We start from the raw sequence: 24,149 nt of genomic DNA on the forward strand, positions 1-24,149 counted from the left end.
CTACTTGTATCAAATTTAATCTGAGGATTTTGGTGTGGGAGTTACTCTCTCTCTCTCTCTCTCTCTCTCTCTGTGATTTTCAAGTTATTGGAAGAAATTAGGGGTTTATAAGATTTCATGGATATAGATGGTATAAACGATGCTCAGATATTGGATCATGAGCTCTTACAGCTTCCTGGTTTGTCTCCTGTTTCACTTGAAGCTAACCCTCATATCGCTGACGAACTCTTCTCCCAGTGGCTTTCACTCCCTGAAACTCGCCGTTTGGTATATCCTTATTCCCTTTTCCTCTGCTTCTTCTTCTTCTTCTTTTGTTTCTAAGAACATGTCATCTGTGTGTGATGCTTTTATGCAGGTCAAGTCTTTGATTGATGATGCTAAATCCAGCACCCTGGTCAATGTATCCAAGAATTGTACCAATCTCAATGTTGTTTGTGGAAGTGCATTGCCTTCTGTATTTATGAACAGTGGCACTCTCCCGCTATCCCCACAAGGCTCACCTGGGTCTCCCCGTTTCTCCAGGAAAAAGGCTAGCCCTTCTTCTCTACAGTCTCCTCTGAAATCAGTCAGGGAACCAAAGCGTCAACTCATTCCTCAGGTTTGATTTTTATATCAAACTGCTCCTCTTATGAGAAGGCATTACCTTTGCTTCACAGTTGACATCTTTATTAATTTGTTTTTAATATGGTCTCATAATTGTTGAAACTAGATTGTAATAGCTTTCTAAGTAGATGCAGAACCATGATAACTAATGTAATAGAAACTACTTTCTTCTTCAAGTAGAGCTTAACATCAAACGAAGTTGCTGGTTTAGTAATTGGAGCTCTGCTTCTTGGTGCCACCATCGCTTGTCCTATAGTTGATGCTTTCATCGCTGCTTCTCATAGAAGGTAACGTTAAAAAGCTTTTTTACAAGTTTCGATTGATTGTTGACATTGATTTCTTGTTTGATTTGTAGTATTGTAGAATGGTAGTAAGCTGTTTGATTTCTGATTGATTGTTGACATTGATTTCTTGTTTTAAGTCTTGTTTGTAGAATAAAAAGGTATTGATTTAGTTATGGTTATGTTTTAAGTCTTGCTTGAAGTCTTGCTTTGTTGTTGACATTAATAGCTTATTTTGTGACACTTCAACACAAATTGGTAGGTAGTTGTAATAGTTAAACACTTATTGTGAATGCTTACTCAATGCTTGGTAGTTAAGCACTTATTCAATGCTTGGTAGTTGTCATTGATTGCTTGTTATGTCACACTTAAACACAAAACACATTTTTAAACCTTACCTAACAGCTTTACCATATACCCAACTACGAAACTCTTCCTTCTCCTTCAAGGATTAAATGGTCTCAGAGATTTGCTATTTATGTCGCTTCTATGGTTCTCTATCCCCCAAGCTAATTCTTCTTCTCTCCATCTTTCATAGAATTTAGGGTATGGATTCTAGCAATTCATATAGGTTTTCTCTAAACTTTACAGACCTCTTGACTAGCCAACTATTGGTGAATAATCCAGAATCTCTTCCATCTTTTTCTCCTCCTATCCAAACAAGCTCATCCCCTATTCAAATAAGCTCATCACATATTCAAATAAGCTCATCACCTATTCAAATAAGCTCATCATCTATCCTTCAGTTTAGTACACAATTTAGTGATGTCAAAGAGGTAGATGAAAACTCAAGGGAAGCTAGAATCCGATGGACTGCCCAGGAAGATATTGTCTTGATCAGTGGTTGGTTAAACACCAGCAAAGATCCAGTCGTGGGAAATGGGAAAAAGGGTGGTTCCTTTTGGGAGAAAATTGCATTCTACTATGGAGCGAGTGAAGCAGTAGCGGGTAAACCAAAGAGAGGGGTCAGTCAATGTAAGCAGATGTGGAAAAAATTCAATGAGATTGTCAACAAGTTTGTAGGATGCTACAACCAAGCTTCGAGTCGGAGAACCAGTGGCCAGTCAGAAGATAATGTTCTCCAAATGGCAAACCAGTTGTACGTCAATGATCAGAAAGTGAAGTTCTCTCTAGAGCATGCTTGGAGGGAGCTTCACCATGAGCAGAAGTGGTGTTCTTCTAATGCTTTGAGAGGACATGAAAACTCCAAAAGAACAAAGCTTGATGTGAGTGGCACATATTCCTCCAGTTCAAATACAACATCTCATCTTGAGGAAGAAGCTAATCAACGCCCTCCAGGTGTTAAGGCATCCAAAAGGAAAGCAAATAAAAGTGGTCGTGGTACAAAAACTGAGGTTAATTCTCTACAAAAGTTAGAGAAGGCGTGGGAGATCAGGGAGAAAGAAATAGCTGCGAGAGAAAGAATTTCCAAGCAACGACTTTTAGAGAGTCTAGTTGGCAGAACTGATCTGCCAGAGCCTAAAATCAACCTGAGAAAGAACCTAACTGATGAGATGTTAGGATAGTTGGTTATTAATTACTCAAATCCACTGTTTCCTGTTTAGTTAAAGTTTTTAATCAGTGGTTATGTTTAGCTAAAGTTTGTGTTTTGTATTTAGTTAAAGTTTGTGTTTTGTGTTTTGTGTATGTATCATTTTTAATCATTGTTTAAATTTAGTGAATGTTTGTGTTTAGTTGATGAATCGACTTAATCAATGATATATCATGCTTTAAAAGTCGTTGAGTCGAAACAAACTCAGATTTCCAGTTATGTTTCAAAAGAAGTTGTGGTCAGGCCATCAAGTCGAAAGTAGGACAAGCACATAAGTAGTGAATAATCTTATACACCGTACGACACATTTGTTATTTGTATTGTCTGGCTGTTTATTTGCAGGATAGGTTATGTTTATTTGTATTGTGTGGCTCTGGTTATTGAGTACTCTCTTTTTATCCTTTGCAGGTAGTCCGAGATAAATGGTTATGTTCTTTTAACTACAGCTAAGTGGTTCTGCTCTTGTTTTCTTTTTTCTTGAGTTTTGTTTGTTTTTAATTCTTATCTCATGTGTTGTTTGCTTATCCTTGGCAGGTTTACGTTCTGCTCTTCCCGTGAACCTTGTGATTTCACGTCGGCACAAGATAACAAAACTGTCTGGTGATACACACACTTTCTATGGTTGATGATATGGAATGATGATGATAGGGATGATGAATGATAAACAGATAGAAAGCCAAGGGGTCTCAATTACCCTTATGTAGTTGTAGCATAAAGGATGTCAAACCAAAATTGAGTGTGATGCAAGCAATCAGGATATGAACACTTATCTAAGTCAAGCCAATTATGATGATGATTTAGAACTAACAACCTACTGACAAATATGAAATGCAGAATGTAAAAGCTAATAAGACAAGATACTTAAAGCAAAGAGAACAGAATGATCAAAGCAATGATGAAACTAAACAAGAACAAACAAGAGATGCAAGACAAATAATGAACTAATGCAAGACAAGTAATGAACATGATTGAACAAAAAACTAAGTGAATGCAACTGGAATGAAACTAAAATGAAACAGGAAATAAAATAGGACAAATGCAAAACATAAACAAGAGACTCTGGGGTGAGCTCGTGCAAGCACTCGATCGGATGCTCGATCGAGTACTAGGTCGAGTTGAAAAATACGAGAAACAGAGCAAGTCAAACAAAACAGAGCAAGACAAAAGAAAATCAAACAGCAAGCGAATAACAGGATTTAAACAGGGAAATCAATAGACAAGAAAGGTCCTAAGGATGGATTCATGGGCTGGACTTTGGATTATGGTCATCTAAATTGGTCAACAAATCTCAATCAACATGAGCTAATCTCTAGACAATGATCTCCTAGAACATGTTAATCCACTCTCATGGCAAAAACAATCAAGCTTAGATATTTCTAAACTAGTTCTCACATAGCAAAGAACGTATAAAAGCAAGCATTAAACAACAGATCATTTATGTCAAAAATCAAACAAAACATCTAATCTCTTAGCATGCTTAATGATAATCTCTAGATCTAGCCTTATCTAGCAACTTAGACATTGGTGTGATGCTAAGAAGCTTAAGATCTAACCTTACCCTCTCGGTTATAAGGTCAGCATAGAGCATATCTAGCCTAGAAGAGATCTATAACAAACAAGCTTGACCAATCTAAACAACCACAACCATAATCCAGCCTAACCCATCCTTAAGATCTAAGCACAATACTCACAATCACAAAGCATGATCAACAAAATCGTAAACCCAGAAAATAACGAAACTTGCATCAATAGATAGATAAAACGAAGATCTACAATATTGAAGAAGAAATCAAACTCAAGATCTTAATACTTTGAAAGTGATTCAGCCAACAAGTATCAAGAATTCTCTTGTTTTTCTCCAAAAGTAGCTAAAGATCTAAAAATAAGAAAGGCAAAAAGCAATAATTCCCAAAAGGGTAAATACTAGGTTTTTAGATTTTCTCAAAGGTGGCTCTCTTTTGTGGCTGCAGGGTACAAGACTTTATATAGAAAAAGGAGGGGAAGCCCTAAAAATGCTAAAAGACAAAATAGAAGGGCGACTCGGTCAACTCGACCTGGTGCTTGGTCGAGTGACCTCTTCTTCTGCTTCTTCCATTCGGTCGAGTCCATCTCCGCACACGGTCGAGTGTCTGGTCGAGTGGGCGGTCGAGTGGAACTCCGAACCTTGATTCTTCAGCTCTAACTCCCTTGTTTTCTTCTCTTGATAGCTTCAATCTTCTTCAGCATTCCTTCCATGCTTCTTAGGCTCCAAAATCACTTGTTTATGCAAGAAACTATGCAAATGCAATGTAACTCTACCCTAATGCATAAACAGTCCTAAAGCTATGCAATAAAAGCCAAACTAGATAGCAAATGATGCAAAAGAGGTGAAAATACTAAGAGAAAACAAGATAAAATATATGAACATCATCTGGTCTGTGGTTCTGCTCTTCCCGTGAACCTTCTGATCTCACGTCAATCATTAGAGAACAATGGTTTAGCTTTTAGTCCCATGAACGTTGTGATCTCACGTCGGCACAAGAGAACAAAAGTCTCTGGTCTGTCGTACATGTCATCTTGTGAACATGTTTGTGTTTTTCCTTCCCGTGAACACATTTCTGTTTTTCCTTCCCCACTTGTTAATCAGTAAACTTGTATATATAGCAAACGAGAATTGGCTCTCATATTTGGTCTGCTTTATTCTCAAGTTTCAAATATTTTTTCATCCCAACTCTCTCTTAAAAAATCTCTCATTTCTTATTTTTCATAAAAAAACAATTCTGCTCCCAATTAAGTTGCAAACAATCTCTCTTCCAAATTCTTTCTTAAACAGCTACAATTTTTTTTATCATCAAACAGCTACATTATTTTTTATCATCAATTAATTTTTTTCTAAGAACATGTCATCTCCAGATTTAGATGATGAGTTTGATGAATTTTTTGATGAACACTTTGATAATCTATTTCAAGATTGCCTAGATGATTATGACAATGATCAACAGCCAACTAATTCAAGGCGGCCAAGAGCTTTTATTGAAAGAGGATGTGAGGAAGGGCATATTCATTTATGGAATGATTATTTCAGCGAAAATGCTACTTACTCTGAAGCTAGTTTCTGTCGTCTTTTTCGAATGAACAAGTCATTGTTCAAACGTATTGTTGATGCACTATCCAATGAAGTATCATATTTCCAACAAAGAAGAGATGCTACGGGAAGGTTGGGTCTGTCTGGATTACAAAAGTGTATAGCAGCCATTCATATTTTGGCATATGGTTGTGCAGCTGATGCGGTGGATGAATACCTCTGCCTCGTAGATAGCACCACAATGCTATGCTTGGAAAATTTTGTGGAGGGAATTATATATTTGTTTCAGGATACGTACCTAAGAAGACCTACATCAGAGGATCTCCAACGATTACTCAATCAAGGAGAGGCACGCGGATTTCCCGGGATGATAGGAAGCATTGATTGTATGCATTGGAAATAGAAGAATTGTCCAACAGCTAGGAAAAGACAGTATTCTCGTGGATCTGGAAAACCTACAATCGTTTTAGAGGCTGTGGCTTCGCAAGATCTCTGGATTTGGCATGCATTTTTTGGTCCTCCATGTACTTTAAATGATATTAATGTTCTTGACCGTTCACCAGTTTTTGATGACATATTAGAAGGTCGAGCTCTGAGAGTAGATTACTTTGTCAATGGACGACATTACAATATGGCTTACTACCTCACTGATGGTATATATCCAAAATGGGCAACATTCATCCAATCAATTTCACTTCCACAAGACCCGAAAGCATCATTATTTGCTCAATGTCAATAAGCTGCCCAAAAAGATGTCGAACGTGCTTTTGGAGTCTTGCAAGCTCGTTTTGCGATTATTAAAAATCCTGCACTTTTTTTGGATAAGGCAAAAATAGGAAACATAATGCGAGCATGTATCATATTGCACAATATGATAGTTGAAGATGAACGAGATGGATACAATCTGTACAATGTAGCTGAATTCTATCAAGGAGAAGAAAGCGAGACTTCACATATCGATTTAACATATTCTACAGATAGGATTAACAATCTCAACAATGTGATGGGCGCTTGGAATCAAGTTCGTGATACAACGATACATCGACGGTTGAAAGCTGATTTGGTTGAACATATCTGGCAAAAATTTGGCACAACTCAAGATTAAACCGATGCTAATTATGTTATTCATAATGCTTTCATATGTTTCTATCATTCTATGTTTTTTTTTTAATTATTGTATTCAGTTTTAAGTTTATTTTTTTAGTATTGTAAAATATGTTTTAAAGTTTTTATAATGTAATATCTTTGTTTTAATAATAAATGTATTCTACTATACCTACAGTTTCTAGTTTTATTTTCCTAATATTGCATATATTATATAACCAACATTTATAACATTATAAAAAATACTTAAAAGACATTTTTAATAAAAATAATAAGACACCCATATTTAGAGATGACTAATGGGAGGAGAAAAAAAAAATAAGGGTGTAAAGATCTAAACTTAGATTAGTATTATTTTTAATATTATTAAAAGTTAGAGACACTCATTTGAGGATGACTAATGGGCATACTCTTAAAGTGGGCTAACGATACAACCGAAATAATAGCCAAGGAGAGAGATTCCAAAATCTGGATCCTCCGACGAGAAAGAGATGAGGCGATTACGCATCGTGCGATCTATTAGAGTATTTGTAGCTGCTAATGAACGTGATTCCATTGAAAAATCCCTACGGTTTCGTGCACCACGATTTGCAACAGGAGCTTAAGGATCTTACTTGCGAAACCTTTTCTCATTATTTTGAGGCTCAAACTTTTGAATCTTTCTCGCGAATACTGTCTGGAAGCTTTTATCTAATATGTTCCAGCTTTCATAGAATTTGTTTTCATCGGGATTAGCCATCTCACTATTTAACATTTTTAAAATTATAATTATTTTCTCTGTTAAAATTTGTCTGAAAAGAAAAAATACTATAATATATGATATATTTGTTTAGAGATTGGATCGTTGAGATTTTGGCTATAGTGTATCAAGACCAGTCGCAGGTTTAGCCGAGAAGAGGAACTAACGAAATAAGAATGAAGTGATAGGTAAATTTGGACTATGGCCCTGTTCGTTTGCATGTCGCTGGATCCAGCGACAACGACCAGCGACAGATTCCAGCGACAGCATCTGTTGTTCGTTTGTCTATCGCTAGCGACTGTAGCGACTGTCGCTAGAAACTATCGCTGAGTTGTTCGTTTGCCTGTTGATGCGACTGTAGCGAATAATTTTTGATAATTTATATTTTTATTTAAAAAGAAAAATTACATATACCCATAAAAATAATTTTAAAACATATTTATATATTTTTAAATAATTAATTTAAATTTTATTTTTAATTTATTCATTTTAATATTGTTAAATTTATTTTTTATAACTGATTTTTTTAGAATTTTTTTTAAATATATTTAAATTAATTTATTATTTTATTTAGTTAGTTTTAGTTTAATTTTAATAAATGTTGTTATATTTTTACTTAATTAACTTTAATTTTGATCATATTTAATTTATCAATTTTTATTTTTGATATTTTTGGTTCGCTATATGTCATAATCGTACTTTATTTTCCGATCTAAGAGGAAAGACAATAAACTTGCTAGTTTATAAATAGTGCTCAAGAAGAAAATGACAACCAAAGAGAGAAATTCAGAGATTAAAGAAAATGTTTACTCTATTTGATTCGAGTATCTCTGGTGTTGGAAAATCATTAGAACTGACCCGACCATAATCATTATTGAGAACCGAATTGAACCAAAACAACCATACTTTTTTTTGTCAACAAAAGAATCAGCTCAAACGAGCCAATTAGGGGGAAAATTGTTTACAAACAAAATATGATGCGGGGAGGTACGCGCTTGGCGTGCCAAAGAATCCGCACTAACATTAGCTTTTCTTGAAATAAAAGATAAAGAAAAAGATGTAAATTCTTCCCTATCAATCTTGATGTCGTCCAGGTACGTCGAGAATGCTAGCCAGTCGGAAGGAGAAGACACCATCTTCACCAAATCTGAGCAGTCTGTATAGAAAGTCACGTCTCTGAAATCATGACCGATCATGCAGCGCATCGCCCAAAGGAAAGCTTCAGCTTCAGCATGTAAAGGAGATAGACTTCGTCGGAAGGTCCTAGCGCCCATCAACGGCGACACAGCTTGGAGCGAGGTACAGCACCAGCCGGTACCTGCAAATTGGTCTCCTGCTTTCCAAGAACCATCTATGAAACAGCGGTAACCCGAAAAAATTGTTGGAAGGGAAGTAGTATCCGCCCTGACAATTAGACCTACAAGGATAGGGTGATAGATATCTAAATCCTCCTTTGCCTGAGCCTACTGCCACCCTGTAGCTTCGCCTTCTGCAACCCTAACAATATCCTCCGGTTGCTCGACAATATTTTCAAAAAAATGTGCATTTCGTGCTTTCCAAATATACCACATTAGCCAAGGAAAAGCCGCAACATGAACACTAGGATTCTGCTGCCCTAAGAAGTGATTCACATTCGCGTACACCAAATCCGTCGGAAAGGAAAGTGGGCCCACCGGCACATGGGCTAAAGCCCAAACCTGACGGGCAGGAGGACAAGTAAAAATGGCATGATTAACTGCATGACAAGTCCAAGCCCAAACCCAAACCAAAACAACCATACTTATTAACCAAATTAATTTTAGAGTTGAGGCACGTGAGATGCGCGTGCTAAGATACACAGCTCTAGTCTGAGTTTTTTTTTTTTTTTTTCTATCGCAAAGATTTTTTTGGTTACATTGGATTTCCACTTTTTGCTTTCTTCTCAGTTCGTCACGATCGGAGCTTTTTTTCTTTTGTGTCCGATCTTAAATGCCCAACTCCTCGATTCAGCTATTTCCCTGGTAGCATCGAAGTTGCTCTCTTCTACAAATCTCGAGAGGGTTCCAAGTAACAAAAAGAAAAAAAAAATGGCTTTGGTGGCGGCTTTGGAGGCGGATCTCCGAGCTCTCTCAGCCGAGGCGCGGCGGAGGTATCCCGCCGTGAAAGATGGAGCGGAGCACGCAATCTTGAAGGTTAGTAATGTACAACTGTACCGTCCGAGCTCTGTTACCAATTACGCTTTTCAATTGAGTCTCTGTAGATTGAATTTATTGTCTGATTGGTCAAGTGAAGAGTGATAGACTGCCAAAGCATGAATTGTTGAGCTAAATCACTTGAGAGATATCTCTGTTTCATGTCACTTGGGGTTATATTACTGAATATGAGGAATTGATGGGCATTTTATATTCTTGAAATCGTTGTTGGAATGTTTCTGATGAATTGAATTGTAAGTTCCTTATAGTATAATCTTTCTTTTCAGCTTCGGTCGTCATCAAGTGCCAGTGATCTCTCAAGTAATGAAGACATTCTTCGGATCTTTCTGATGGCGTGTGGAGTCAGGAATACAAAACTTAGTGTTATAGGACTTTCCTGCTTGCAGAAGCTTATATCTCATGATGCTGTTGAACCTTCATCTCTAAAGGAGATACTTTATACCTTGAAAGATGTAAGTGAGAGTTTCTCTTTAACTTCTCTATATAGTTTGTATACTTGTTCTGTAATGCAACACAAAGCATTTGAATTTCCTTTTTTGGTACAAAACTTCTTGTTTCTTGTTGGTAAAGGCGAAACCGATTTACATTTCTTGCAAAGCGCTACCTAACTTGGTGTTTCCTAACTTGCAGCATTCAGAAATGGCAGAAGAAAATATCCAACTAAAGACTCTACAAACTATTCTAATAATATTTCAGTCTCGACTACATCCAGAAACCGAGGTGAGTACGACAAGTTTGGTCTAGTAAGAATGGAAATCTAACGAAAAACTGCTGGTAGATTGAATTATATAGTCGACCAAATATCAGTACTGATCCTGGTCATTGACATAAGCAGAAGTTAAATGGTTTTATACATATAACAATAGAATGCAGATGTCAGGAAATTGATTTTTTAGAGTGGCCGATTAATCAAGACCAGTAAACCAAACTGTCTTGTGCTAATGAAAAATTATTAAATCTCCATAGATCTGCTTCTTTGTGGCTTTGCTATTCGTGAGGCTTAAGCGTCTTTCTTTATTCCAGGATAATATGGTCCTAGGGCTAAGTATCTGTCTCAGGCTTCTTGATAACAACCGATCTCCTAGCGTTTACAAGTAAGTTGCTTTTATTTTTCTATTTCTCCAATAGTATTTTTTTTTATTTCTTTTGTTTTTTCTTTTCATTACTTTTTTCAAAATCAATATCCATGATTTGTATTTTTTTTTCTGGTCTCCAGTACGGCTGCAGCTACCTTCAGGCAAGCAGTTGCCTTGATTTTTGATCAAGTGCTTTTGGCTGAGTCCCTTCCTATGCCTAAATATGGTTCTAGCAGCCAAACAGCAAGGACTGGCTCTGTTGCTGGAGATTTGAGTCAGAATATCAATAACTCAGAGTACGTCAATCCTTATTAATTCTGTCTGAATTACTCTTGTATCTTATTCTTTGCACTGTCTTTGCTGGGCAGATATATTTTTTTTTGCTTTTGTGGAATTTTGGTTATTTTTATACACAAGTGGAGAATGTAATTTCTATATGCTGGTTGGTTTGTGCTTTTCCTAATAAAATAAAAGACATAGGCTCTCCATAGAACTCATGGCTGTTCAATTGGAACCTTTGGTATTTGGTATTACAGTTATTTGATATACTAACAGACATATGAAAGCAGGCCCTTGGAGAAGGATGCTATCTGTGGTCGATTGACAACGAGAGACACCCTGAGTGAAACTGGAAAACTTGGTCTGCGGTTGCTTGAGGATCTGACAGCCTCAGCTGCAGGTGGATCTGTATGTGTTAATTCACTATATTCTGATAATGTATCTCTTCTCCAACTAAGTGTCGTTAAAGGGATTTTTCTGAGTTAATTGTTGTATTCATGCTTTACAGGCAGCTTGGTTGCATGTTGCTTCTCTTCCAAGTACCTTTTCCCTCGAGCTAATTGAGTGAGTTGGCAAGTGTTTTTTAAAATGTAGATGCACATGTTCAAATGACTGAAAATCATGTTTCAAATGCATGAGTTCTCAATTTACTTTGCAGGTTTGTTTTGTCAAACTATATATCAGTTTTTAAGATACTACTTCCCTATGAACAGGTAATGCTATGCTCTTTCCAAGTGCACTTGTTTTCCATCCTTCCATTTAGCATGATGGCCTTATTGTAAAAGCTTACCTATTAATTCATCAGGTTTTGCGACACCAAATCTGTTCCCTTCTGATGACATCACTTCGGACCAGTTCAGAGGTAAAATCATACCTCACTGCCGTTTGTATCTTCGTATGCTTCCACGTGATCTGAAAAAAAAAAAATTGGATGTATTAAAGCATATCTAAATGTATTTACTCATACAATTAAGTTTGTTACTGCCCAGCTCGAGGGAGAATTGGTTGAACCTTATTTTCGCCGGTTAGTGCTGCGATCAGTTGCTCATATTATTCGACTTTATAGCTCGTCTCTCATTACAGAATGCGAGGTACAGTATGCACAAGTTCTCATGTTTTCTGTTAACTTTTGTACTATTGACTGCATAGGAACAAGCACATAAAACAGGTTCTCCTGTTGACTATGATATTTGCAAGTTTTCTTTACTGATGCGCGTCCATTCTGTTCTGCCTGCTCAGGTGTTCCTAAGTATGCTCGTGAAAGCTACATTTTTAGATTTGCCACTGTGGCATCGCATTCTCGTTCTTGAGATTTTGAGGGTAATCATTACATTCCATTATTACTGCTTTCACGTGTATGTTTGACAGCACAAGAGTTTGTGCTGAATTTTTTTCTATTCACAATTCTAAGATCTCTTGTGTATGTGCATTAAATAGGGGTTTTGTGTTGAGGCAAGAACGTTACGGATTCTTTTCCAGAACTTTGATATGTAAGGCTATTGACTTCTATTTATTCTTGTGATGCACTTAATGATACAAATTAAGGAGACTAATCTTCCTGTCTTGATTTGTTTTTCATACTGTACAGTGGATAGTTTTCTAAATTTTAAGAGTTTTTCTCGTGATTCTACCCACTTTTACTGTGAAGTTTAAGATCGTAATACTATGTCTAATGACTTTACTCTATTCGTCCTGATTTTTCTTTGATTATGTTGCTTATGTGATCTAATGATAAATCTGTCTTTCAAGGCACCCCAAAAACACAAATGTTGTGGAGAGCATGGTTAAAGCCCTTGCTCGAGTTGTTTCTAGCATACAGGTGGGTTTGTATGGCGAGTTGCCCTTAATGTTTTCTGTAGTCAAGATTCCGTAGTCACTATTTTTAATTGTTTACCTGTTGGTTTTAGATTAACATTTAGTTTTACTAATTTTGTGTACCATGAAAGATTGTTTTGGGAGAACTTTAGGAACTATAAAGAGGCTTATTTAGCTTAAGAATTGACATCTAATAGCAGGAGTAAATTTTTGGAGCATGACTTAGTTTTCGAATTGGTTTTCTTGAAAGTAGTTTCAGGAGACGAGTGAGGAAAGTCTAGCAGCTGTTGCCGGGATGTTTAGTAGCAAAGCTAAAGGTAATCAATTATTATGATGCTATGATCATTATTCATTTACCTTTATGGAAATTTTTACTCCATACTAATGAAAGGTGTCATTAAATATTTCCCCAATGCTATAGGAATTGAATGGATTCTTGATAATGATGCTTCCAGTGCGGCTGTTCTCGTTGCAAGTGAAGCTCATGCAATAACTTTGGCAATTGAAGGCTTACTTGGAGTTGTTTTTACAGTCGCCACGTTAACAGATGAAGCAGTAGACGTTGGGGAGGTAATTAATGCAGGGTTCTCCTCTGCTATGCCATATTCTTGCTCCTCATTGCCCGGTTGTCTCTTATTTTTCATACCTTCCTTTCTTCAAACCTCCAGCTTGAATCTCCCAGATACGAGCATCTTCCTTCATCTGATTATATTGGGAAAACCTCACATCTCTGTATCTCAATGGTAGATTCATTGTGGTTGACTATACTTGATGCATTTTCCCTTATACTATCAAGGTATATAGCTCTTTTTGCAGACTATTGCATTGATTGTGATAAAGCGAACACTGAGGACTTTGTTTATTCTAAATGTTCTTGAAGGTCACAAGGAGAGGCAATCGTATTGGAGATACTGAAAGGATATCAAGCATTCACCCAGGTAAATGTAAAATAGATCGAAGTATCCATTTGTCCTGTGGCTGCTATTGGTGATCCGTAAAAATAAAGTTTCCCTGCTTTACACTTTTTACATTGCCAGTTAAGCTAATTGTTGTCGACCTATTAAGAAGAATTGATGAGTATACTTAAATATATCTCTCAGGCATGTGGCGTTCTTCATGCTGTAGAACCCTTGAACTCTTTTCTTGCATCGCTTTGTAAATTTACAATCGTTTTACCAACTGATGCGGAAAGGAAAAGGTATCTTGAAATTTTTGCTATATATCATGTCAAAGCTACTCAATTATTGCAAGCCTGTTAAATTTTTGGTATTTAATTTGTGGTTTCAGCAGCGTCGTACAGTCTCCTGTGTCCAAACGTTCTGAAGCACAGGTTGATCAGAAAGATGTCATTGTCCTGACACCCAAGAATGTTCAGGTATTTAGATTCAGTGTCTCATTCTTTCGAACAGGCACATGTTGAAAAAAGAAAATATATTCTTTGCCGCTTATGCATTTAGAATTAGTTCGTTACACATGTTTGGCTGACCTAAGGCCGTTTTTGATTATTTTTCAGGCATTGAGGACACTCTTCAACATTGCTCATAGGTTGCATAACGTGTTGGGGCCATCATGGGTGTTGGTGAGTGTCTTGCTTCAAGTATATTCTAGTAATCTATCTCATGATAACGAGAAATCCTAAACGAATACAGGTCCTTGAAACTCTGGCAGCCCTAGATCGAGCTATTCATTCTCCTCATGCAACCACCCAGGTAAATTTGGTAACACCCCATGCAGGATTCTGTGTTTATAGCTGTATGCTATAGCTTGATTGTTATTGTAGTTAGTCTATCACAGTATCACTTTATCTTACTCTCTGATATGTGAATACTCTTATGAAGCTTCTTGGGAAGTATAACATTATCTTTTACTTTTAGGAGGTCACAACTGCAGTCCCAAAGCTTACCAGAGAGCCTTCTAGGCAGTACGCTGACTTTAGCATTCTCTCTTCTTTAAATTCTCAGGTAAGCCTATAATCTATGCCCTTCGATTGCTCTTGTTAATGACTTCTTGTTGAGATTTCAATGGCTAAAGCTACATATCAGGCTTAGATCAGCTCCTTGTTGATGTGCTCGGTAGTTTGTATGGGGTTAGCTAGTTTCTGCAATTTCTGGTCCTTGACTCATTGCTTTTATCTTGCAAGCTGTTTGAGAGCTCGGCGCTGATGCAAGTGTCTTCTGTTAAATCACTTCTTTCTGCACTCCATATGTTGTCCCATCAATCCATGACAGAAACTTCGGGTAGTGTTTCATCAGCTTCAAGTAAACAAATTGGGAGCATCAGTTTTTCGGTGGACAGAATGATTTCTATACTCGTAAATAATCTTCACAGTATGTTCTGACATCTTCAGAGTATAGTCTTTGTTTTCCATGCTGTCGCCTTGTCTATTTGTCTAGTCTCTGGATTATTTTTTATATTGGTCATTTTGATTTATCTTCGTATGACAGGGGTGGAACCACTATGGGACCAAGTGGTTGGCCACTTTCTTGAGGTGACGAGGCATTCATAGTTTTGTTTATTTGCAGGATATCTGACATTGTTCTGGGCTTTACTGACACTTCAACTGCATGTTACAGCTTGCTGAGCATTCAAATCAGAACTTGAGAAATATGGCGCTTGATGCCCTGGATCAATCCATATGTGCTGTCTTAGGTTCAGAGCAGTTTGGAGAAGATCCAGCCAGATCAAGAAATGCAACTCTGGATGTGAGAACTCTCTTCACTGTCCTTGTTTAAATTTGAGAGTTTTCCATCTCATGCAGAAAGGACCTAGCTTTGATTTTATCTTTTCCTTTTTGGTTTTGTTATTCTTCCTAGGTAGAATCAAAGGAAACTCAGTTAAAGTCAGTTGAATGTGCTGTACTATCTTCCCTCAGGGTTCTTTACTTTTCTGCTCAAAAGGCCGATGTTCGAATTGGGTCATTAAAAATTCTCCTTCATATACTTGAGGTATATTATATATACACGATATGAACATTCATCGATCGAGCTTCGTTTACCTTTAATATCTAACGATTTGCTCCTGCATAAAATTTGATATCCTCAGAGATGTGGAGAAAAGTTGTATTATAGCTGGCCAAGCATTCTTGACATGTTGAGGTATGTTTCCTGCTCCCTTTCTGGTGTCTTCCACGCATGTAAAATTGGATTTTCCATTCTATATACTTATTCTACTCCTCGTACATTCTCTTAAGGTCTGTTGCAGATGCATCAGAAAAGGATGTGGCGACCCTTGGGTTCCAGGTTAGTTAAGGGTGACTGCCTGTGGATTCAATAAAAGTTTTAGTGTATGACCTTAGTCCATCGCTTACTGATGCCTTGTCACTAATACCTTCTTTGTTCCTCCAGAGTCTCCGGGTTATTATGAATGATGGACTTCCTACTCTTCCGGAAGACTGTCTCCATGTGTATGATCCTGTCTCAGTTATAATTACTAGGCTTCATATTATACCCGTTGATACTTAGTTGTTAGAGATGCAACATGTTACTAGTTTTTATGAGATGGTGGTTAATGATGTTAATATTTCAGGTGCATAGACGTTACTGGAGCTTATAGTGCACAGAAGGCTGATTTGAATATAAGTTTGACAGCCATTGGTCTGTTGTGGACTTTGACTGATTTCGTAGCAAAGGGACTCCACCATGGGTCTCTAGCGGACAAAGGATTGGGTAAATAAGTTTCAAATCCTCTTCTGCACTTATCACCTCAAAAGAAGCTCTATATATAAAATAGTTAGTCTGCTGAGCTGTTCCTGCAGGATTCAATAATGCAGATTCCACTCCACAGCAAACAAATGGTGAGGACGGGGAAGACCATATGGTCAGCGATTCGAACAAGGCAGATTATGAAGTTCGAAGACAAGTGGTCAACCATGAGAAATTGCTGTTTTTAGTCTTTTCATTAATTCAGAAACTCGTGGATGACGAGCGACCAGAGGTCTTTTCATAGACCACCGTTTTATGTGAATTTTTATTTTCTTGGAAAGTTGGTGCCCCATCAAGCTTATTTTTTCATTGCTATAAAAATTTCCAGGTCAGGAATTCAGCTGTCAGGACATTTTTTCAAATATTAGGAAGTCATGGGAACAAACTTTCAAAAAGCATGTGGGAAGATTGTCTATGGAATTATATCTTCCCGATGTTGGATGGTGCCTCTCACAAGGTGAGGAAAGTGATTCGATAAAGTCATTTTAGAAGACTCTTCTGACAGGTGAATCTTGTTTTGTAGGCTGCAACATCATCAAAGGACGAATGGCAAGGGAAAGAAATTGGAACTCGAGGAGGGAAAGCAGTGCACATGCTTATACATCATAGGTGACAAAAGGAATTCACTTCGTGTGGATGTCTTCTGCATTTTCCATCTCTTTCTTATAGTCTTGGATGCCTAAATCGCTTATTTCTTTCAAAAGACCTTTACCAGTTTTCCCACCACTGAACCTTGCCATCCATTTTCTGATCTGCAGTCGCAATACAGCCCAGAAGCAGTGGGATGAAACATTTGTCCTTGTCCTTGGAGGGATTGCCCGTCTCTTTCGGTCTTATTTTCCTCTTCTTGAAAGCTTACCTAACTTCTGGTCAGGTGAGAGAATTGTGATTTGCCTTGACTGCAGTGCTTATTGTTTAGGAGAGGCTGACATATTGTGGAACTTTCTACTTCTGTAGGATGGGAGTCTTTGCTTGCTTTTGTTAAGAATAGCATTTTCAATGGGAGCAAAGAGGTATCACTTGCAGCGATAAATTGTTTGCAGACAGCTGTTGTGTCCCACTGTGTCAAGGTAACAGCGCTATCTGAAAAATCTATGAGTTACTATAGACACTGTTATATCTATGTTTCACTCTTTAAACTTAACTCTTTTATGAATCAGGGAAACTTGCAACTCCGATATCTTAATTCGGTACTGGACGTGTATGAGCTTGTTTTCCAGAAGTCATCGAGTTACACAGGCGACACAGCAACCAAGGTGAAACAAGAGATTCTGCATGGTTTAGGTAATTCAGTTTTTTTTTCAATGAAATATCTGCATTTTGGTTGACTAAGATGAACAGTTTCAGTAAATAGAAATGGCTGAAACAAAGGTGTTCTTCTTTGCATGACAGAATTTTTGTAACATTTGGATCTTACTCTTTCCTTTTTTTTTCTCGTTTAATGTTTTGACAGGTGAACTATACGTGCAATCACTGAAGATGTTTGATGATAAAATGTACATGCAATTGTTGGGAATTGTAGACTTAGCTATAAAACAGGCCATCATAAATAGTGAAAATTTTGAAAGTGAATATGTAAGTCTGTTCTCTCATTATTCATCCTTTACCTTCTTCTTCTTCTTCCTCTCAAGTACTAAGTCTCAAAACTTGGCTTCCTGCATCTCATTCTTCCATTGATTATTCAAGGGACATGTACCCCCTGTACTGCGTCATGTTTTGGAAATCTTGCCCTCTTTGGGTCCTCCTGAGCACCTTTCGTCAATGTGGCTAATCCTGCTAAGAGAGTTTTTGCATTATCTTCCACGGGTTGATTCTGTTCTGCCTAATGAGGAAGGTGAGATTGAGAAAAACAACATAGGTCACTGTGCAAGTAAGTACTTGATGTTAATTTACTCTCAACAAGTCTTCATCTAATATTCTATTATTATTTCACCCAGGCGGTGAAGTATTGGAACATAAAGCTGATGCTTCGTCTGAAACAATTCCAACCACAAGAATTACGACTAATATGTTTGCAGAAAAGCTGATACCTGCCTTGGTAGAGCTTCTCCTTCAAGCTCCTGCAGTTGAAAAGTATATCCTATTTCCCGAATTCATCCAGAACCTGAGAAGGTAAAATAAACTCTCATTGTATACCGTTTATTGATTCCGATAGGCATTGTGCGAATGGGTTGGCTCTTCTGAACTCAAAGTCTCATAACATGAGTTTCGAAGGGGAATCATCGGTTGTTTGCTTAATCTAGTCAACCCAAACCCCCCTTATCCTCTCTCATGTTCCATGTCCCTGCCCAGAATTGCTAAAATAAAATGTTCTTGAATTTCTGTAGATTGGTTTGAGTTATCATGTCGATTTTCCTTCTGCTGTGTCTGGGAGAAGTGTGTACAAAAAACTTATAGGATCATTTTTATTTTCAGGTGCATGATGACAAGACGAGACAATCCAGATGGTTCACTCTGGAAGGTAGCAGCTGAGGGCTTCAACCGTTTACTTGTTGAAGATGTGAAATTATGTTCTGTGGGTGGTGACACAGACCTAAAAATTAGCAAAACAGCTAGAATACGCATTTGGAAAGAAATAGGAGATGTTTACGATATATTCCTTGTTGGTTATTGTGGACGTGCACTTTCTTCAAATTCTCTCCCTGCTGCAGCACTCAAGGCCAATGAGACCCTTGAGATGGCCTTTTTAAACGGTCTTGGCGATATCATTCTTATGTCGACCGTTGATGCACCTCGAGAAGTGAGTAGCTTGAATTTCATGTAAATCGTTCTCTGTTATCCTAATGTCTGAGTTTTTTATGTGATGTGTCCACTTCTTGAATAAACAGGTCCTGGAGCGGCTTGTTTCAACCCTAGATCGCTGTGCATCACGTACATGCTCATTGCCTGTTGAAACTGTAGAGCTTATGCCTGCCCACTGTAGTAGATTTTCCTTGACATGCTTACAGAAATTGTTTTCCTTGAGCAGGTAATATCACGTTGAGCATATTCATGATCATAGCCTATTCCTTTAATTTTTTTATTGCTTCTTCTGCGAAGACACTAGTATTTCATACTTTGATAATGTGATAGAGCTTGCTCCTCTTATAAATCCCTCCTCGACATTAGCTGTGTATTTCGAATCAAACACATATAACAATATGCAGACAAATCATAGAGAGAGACCTCAGGCGCATTGCCATTTCTCTGCAGAAGATCAGAAATATCCATGAATAGTGATTTGGTACCCATTCTTACGCTCATGTTTAACAAACCGATATCTTTTGCATTTTTAGTTTCAGCTCTGAAACCAAGGAGTGGCACTCCACAAGTGCAGAAGTGAGCAAAATCTCTATCATCACGCTAATGGCCAGATGTGAATTCATTTTGTGTACATTTTTAATCGACGAGAATAATCTAGGTAAGGGTCTCCAATTTCTTGAAATTTTAACATCTTTTTTGCTTGCCATTAGTTAATCTGTGGTTATCTTTTTGGCAGGCAACCGTCCGATCCCAACAGCTAGACTTGAAGAGATTATCTTTATCCTCCAGGAACTTGGCCACCTCAGCATTCATCCTGAGGTTGCATCTGTTCTTCCGTTGCAACCCTACCTGAAAACCATCCTACGCGAAGATAACCGCGACACCCGTGCGCACCTACTTGTCCTTTTTCCCTCCCTGTGCGAGCTTGTGTTGTCAAGGTACTTCTTCAGTTGCAGTTTGTCGTTCGAAACAAAAAAGGGTGACAAAATCTCTTTACGGTCACTAAAAACTCAGATTTCAACCCATCAAATTCAATAGTGGGGAAATTCTGTTACTAAAAGATCCTATCAAATTTTGATTTTGAGAGTTTTGTTTTCACCAGGGAAACGCAGGTGAGGGAGTTGGTGCAAGTTTTACTACGAGCAGTTGCTATGGAGCTAGGCCTAGAAAAGGTTAGTCTATCTAGCTGATTGTAGTAGATTGGAGCTCTAAACTTTCTCTTCTTACGCTAGATTGTTGAGAAAATTTTGGCTCTCGACCACATAGGTTGTATTCTCTGTTTTAGCTTGTACCGAATTTACTCTGTGTGCGTTTTTAACATGGGAGTGTTTTTCATTCTTTCCCGCTGATGTTACAATACGCCATTTCCCGAGATTTTATGTATGTTGGTCCAACAAAGTATTCTGTTAACTGATTCTGAGAACCATGGTTAACCCTGTCTGGACCAGTCTAACCTGCTTTCATGTAGCTTGTCATTTATTTGATCCATCTTCTTTTTACCATGTTTGTTTTCACTTGTTTTATTTTCATTCTGATTTTGCTGGATATTCTTTGAATTAATATTGGGTTTAGATGTAGTTTATACGTCAATTAAATACGAATAATTAAAAAAAAAAAAAAAAATCTTATAGACATCGACATATATACACATTGTAGTCAGTTTATATAAACTTGGCTTCTCAATACCAAGAAAGAAGAATGGTATCACTTGGCCTGATTAATTCGAGCAGCAGCAGCGACGGAGGCAGCCACGCCGGTCGGATAAGTAGTGAGATGAGGATCGTTCCTCATCTCAGCGCCTGTCACTCCCTCTGCGTCTTTTCTTGTTGCTGCTTTGTCCGACGGTAATTTACTACTTGCGCCCTTTCAAAACCACCATTGTACCCCAAAGGAGAAAACATCGTTAGAACCCACAAATGTAACAAACAAAAACGTACATGGATCAATGTTTTTGCACATGTGTGTTCCGTTATTTCTACTCACAGTGAGAACGTCAGCGAGCGTAGTCTTTTCGTCTTCGGAGGTGACCCGAGAATTAAGAGTGGCGGCTGATTGAGCCGAGGCTGCAACCCCGCCAGGCATGATGTTGGTCCGTCCCGTAGCTCTAACCTCGGCTGCTTGTATGGCAGCTGCGTCACTCCATTCAACGGGCTTATTACCTGCTGTGAGAACCGCTGCCTCTAGAGCCTCTCCAATCGTTATGGTTCCTTCCGATGCTGGAGCCACCTTTTTCCGGTTTACTTCTCCCTCCGCCTACAAATGTAACGTTCTAATCACGTGAATTATATGATTAGAACATGGTTAGAAAAATATACAAGATTTGAAAAATGGACCTTTTCACCGGAGGCCTCGGCGACAACACATTTCTTTTTGTCCTCGGCTGCATCAATACCTCCAACTGCCGCCGGAACTTTTTCAGCCTCTCCTTTTCCGTCAGCGCAATCTATAAGTTTCTCTAGTTGTTCTTGGCTCATCTTTTATTCTCAAACCTGATATTTTTTTGTCTAGGCGATATTTATATTTGTAATGTTCAGAATTTATAATAGTTTTGCATGAGCCATTCAATTCTGTGACTCATCTTACATAACAAGAAGAAAGGTGCTCCTCAACTTTCTCTGATTTTGCCGTCTTAATTTAGCCGGCATATTAAAGAATCAAACATATCTATAATTCGGTTCGATTAATTTCGTTTCGGTTAAAACTTAAAACAAAACAAAAAAAATCAAACCGACAATTAAACCAGTACGATGCGGTTTACTTACTAGATCACTCGGTTAGGGTTTCGAAGTTTCAGTGTCTCTCACTTCCTGCTACTTTCCCCATTCACAAAATCGTGAAAGCAAAAAGAAAAAATCTTCGCCTACTCGCCGGAACCAACTTACTTTTGCTCACCGTCTCGCCGGAGTTTCGACAATCTCAGGTTTCCTCTTGTCTCCATGATTCAAAAGTTTGCGATTTAGGGTTTTCAATTGGATTAGTATTTTTTTTTTTTTTTGTGTGTGGTTGAATCTATAGCTCTGAATTTTGTAACTCAGTCTTGTAATTGGCTTCGTTCTTACCTCAAGTGTTTGATTGATCAACAGAGAGAAGAAGAAGAAGAAGAAGAAGAAGAAGAAGAAGAAGAAGGAAAGAGAATGAATCAGAACGTTAATGTACCGGTAGAAGTGATTGGTGATGAGGAGGTTGCCATGCTGCACGAAGGAATCGGTTTGATACTTTCGCGGTGGACTGCTATGAGAGCCGCCGTCGAAAACGGTTGGGGCGGCAAAAATTCTCAAGCGAAAGCTGAGAACACCATCTCCCAAATTTTCGATCATTTCACCCTATCAAAAGGTTGGGTTTCTTCATTGATTTTATTTTTTATTTTTTATTTTTTAATTATTAAATCTATCAAGAACGTACTTGTTCTCTCTGAATTCTGAATTACGATTACTAGTTCTGCAATGGTTTGGTTGGTTTGTAGATCCAATGGACTATGATCGGTTAGTTGATATTCTAGAGAATGGTCTTAATGAGCTTAATACTGAGGCTGATGATGGAAGCCCCGAAGAGGTAATGTATATGTATACTACTTTTTTTTTTGGAATTTTAAACCTATTGAAATGTCTTGAGTCGTTTCTTGTTTTTGGGCTACTGAGAGTCTTTTACTTGCTATGCAATTGAAAGGTGACAGAGTCACTACTGGATTTGTACCAAGAATGCTGTGTCGGTAACTTCCAAATGGTTGAGAAGCTAAGGGCTACTAAATTTAAGGCGAAAGCAAGTGTCGTCAAGGTTGGTTCTTTTTAATTTCATTTTACATCTGTCTTGTTGCTTTCACATTCCTGAGGCTGAGTCACAAATAGTAAAACTCATGTCAAAGCAAGATATTGTCTGTAGTAATATTTAGGTTAGCTTCTACATGTATCCAGTACCCTTCTTGGAAATCATGTCTGTGTGGTTTTTTGCTAGGGTATTTCAAATTTTTACTACATTTGTTTGGTTCCTCGTACATATCTAGCTGGGGTTATTTCAGAGTTTAGTTAGAATTGAGTTGTCTTATACCAATTCTTGTATTGCTAGGTTGCAAATGGTGATGATGAGGAAAGCGACGAGGACGGTGATGATGAGGATACAAGCATGAATGATGATCAAACCACAGACATGATGGTGGATGCATCTGAGAATAGCTCAAACCGTAAACCAGAAGCCATGCCGGTTGATGAACCAGTAGCCGATGATGGCTGGACGGTAGTTCCATCTAGAAAAAACAAGGGAAAGAAGAATTAACCGGTCTAGGTTCCCAAGGTGTTATGTAATTTTAACAACAGTTTTGGTTGCTTATTATTTATATAATATATAGATAGCAGTCTATAGATTGTCACTCTCTAAACAAAATCAGAAGGTTATGTAATGGTTTTGTGCACTCAAAATCTGCTTTGCATTCTCTCACTCACTTGGAAATTCTATAGTCTTAAGCAATGCATTATCAGATTTCTCTCTGTTTCATGTAATCGTTATTGTAATGAAAGGAAGCAAAAGATTGAAACAATGATATTCAGTCAAATGTAAGAAACAAAAATGGATAAAAAAAAATATATTCTTTCGGAGGATACTCTGCGGGGAAACTAGTTTTGCACAATAGTGCGTACATGAGAAATCAACATGACACTTGCCGATGCGGAAACGAAAGGGGACCGTATCCGGAGTGACGTTGTTCTTGTCTGAGCAGTTCACTAATGTTGACTGGGCAGAGGAGAGAATTGGTACCAATTCATGACCAAAGACGAGGTGGAGAGTGATCTTTCTGAACCCTCTGGCTCAGAAGACGAAGGCACAAATGATCCAAGTGGCTAGAGAGACCTAGAGTTCAGCTTAAGAATCGAGGTTCTCAAGGTATTGTATGATGCTGGACGTATTGATTGCATGTTGTGTACTTATTATATGGCATTGTGTATGCGCAATGGTATATATTTAGATGTATATTAATATTATTTTATGAATTATGTAGGCGGATGTGAT

At 37.8% G+C, this 24,149-nt stretch overlaps 5 protein-coding genes across 12 annotated transcripts; 4 read left to right on the forward strand and 1 right to left on the reverse strand.

Moving 5' to 3' along the window:
• LOC109131218 (serine/threonine protein phosphatase 2A regulatory subunit B''alpha-like) lies at positions 118-974 on the forward strand. Its single transcript, XM_019241911.1, has 4 exons — positions 118-267; positions 356-598; positions 784-890; positions 959-974. The coding sequence occupies exons 1-4, from the start codon at positions 118-120 to the stop codon at positions 972-974; spliced, it is 516 nt and encodes a 171-aa protein (XP_019097456.1).
• LOC104772663 (glutathione S-transferase T3-like) lies at positions 1,433-2,410 on the forward strand. Its single transcript, XM_010497252.1, has one exon. The coding sequence runs from the start codon at positions 1,433-1,435 to the stop codon at positions 2,408-2,410; it is 978 nt and encodes a 325-aa protein (XP_010495554.1).
• LOC104771256 (protein MON2 homolog) lies at positions 9,239-20,492 on the forward strand. 8 transcript variants are annotated; one of them, XM_010495753.1, is made up of 44 exons: positions 9,239-9,514; positions 9,802-9,987; positions 10,166-10,255; positions 10,559-10,629; positions 10,752-10,907; positions 11,181-11,298; positions 11,399-11,454; positions 11,549-11,603; positions 11,696-11,752; positions 11,880-11,981; positions 12,130-12,210; positions 12,328-12,380; positions 12,640-12,709; positions 12,959-13,022; positions 13,127-13,275; positions 13,374-13,501; positions 13,586-13,643; positions 13,806-13,903; positions 13,993-14,080; positions 14,219-14,284; positions 14,355-14,414; positions 14,580-14,666; positions 14,846-15,032; positions 15,150-15,193; positions 15,279-15,407; positions 15,519-15,650; positions 15,748-15,800; positions 15,896-15,944; positions 16,050-16,108; positions 16,231-16,370; positions 16,460-16,638; positions 16,735-16,863; positions 16,930-17,015; positions 17,165-17,280; positions 17,364-17,476; positions 17,567-17,690; positions 17,860-17,981; positions 18,093-18,276; positions 18,344-18,518; positions 18,822-19,146; positions 19,235-19,374; positions 19,682-19,806; positions 19,885-20,086; positions 20,251-20,492. In XM_010495753.1, the coding sequence occupies exons 1-44, from the start codon at positions 9,410-9,412 to the stop codon at positions 20,336-20,338; spliced, it is 4,899 nt and encodes a 1,632-aa protein (XP_010494055.1). In that variant the 5' UTR covers positions 9,239-9,409; the 3' UTR covers positions 20,339-20,492. The 8 variants fall into 8 exon arrangements, with proteins under 8 accessions (XP_010494055.1, XP_010494057.1, XP_010494059.1 ...); XM_010495755.1 differs by having other exon boundaries at positions 19,688-19,806; XM_010495757.1 differs by having other exon boundaries at positions 18,093-18,240.
• Positions 20,741-21,844, reverse strand: LOC104771259 (late embryogenesis abundant protein 47). The gene is made up of 3 exons (XM_010495761.2): positions 21,482-21,844; positions 21,132-21,401; positions 20,741-21,011 (listed from the first exon to the last, which is right to left on the reverse strand). The coding sequence occupies exons 1-3, from the start codon at positions 21,620-21,622 to the stop codon at positions 20,853-20,855; spliced, it is 570 nt and encodes a 189-aa protein (XP_010494063.1). The 5' UTR covers positions 21,623-21,844; the 3' UTR covers positions 20,741-20,852.
• On the forward strand, positions 21,848-23,634 carry LOC104771258 (pre-rRNA-processing protein TSR2-like). Its single transcript, XM_010495760.2, has 5 exons — positions 21,848-22,068; positions 22,232-22,481; positions 22,612-22,700; positions 22,815-22,922; positions 23,211-23,634. Exons 2-5 carry the CDS (start codon positions 22,283-22,285, stop codon positions 23,415-23,417), a joined length of 603 nt encoding a protein of 200 aa, XP_010494062.1. The 5' UTR covers positions 21,848-22,068; positions 22,232-22,282; the 3' UTR covers positions 23,418-23,634.

This window comes from Camelina sativa, chromosome 20 (genome assembly GCF_000633955.1).
Source record: "Camelina sativa cultivar DH55 chromosome 20, Cs, whole genome shotgun sequence".
Lineage (NCBI taxonomy): Eukaryota > Viridiplantae > Streptophyta > Magnoliopsida > Brassicales > Brassicaceae > Camelina > Camelina sativa.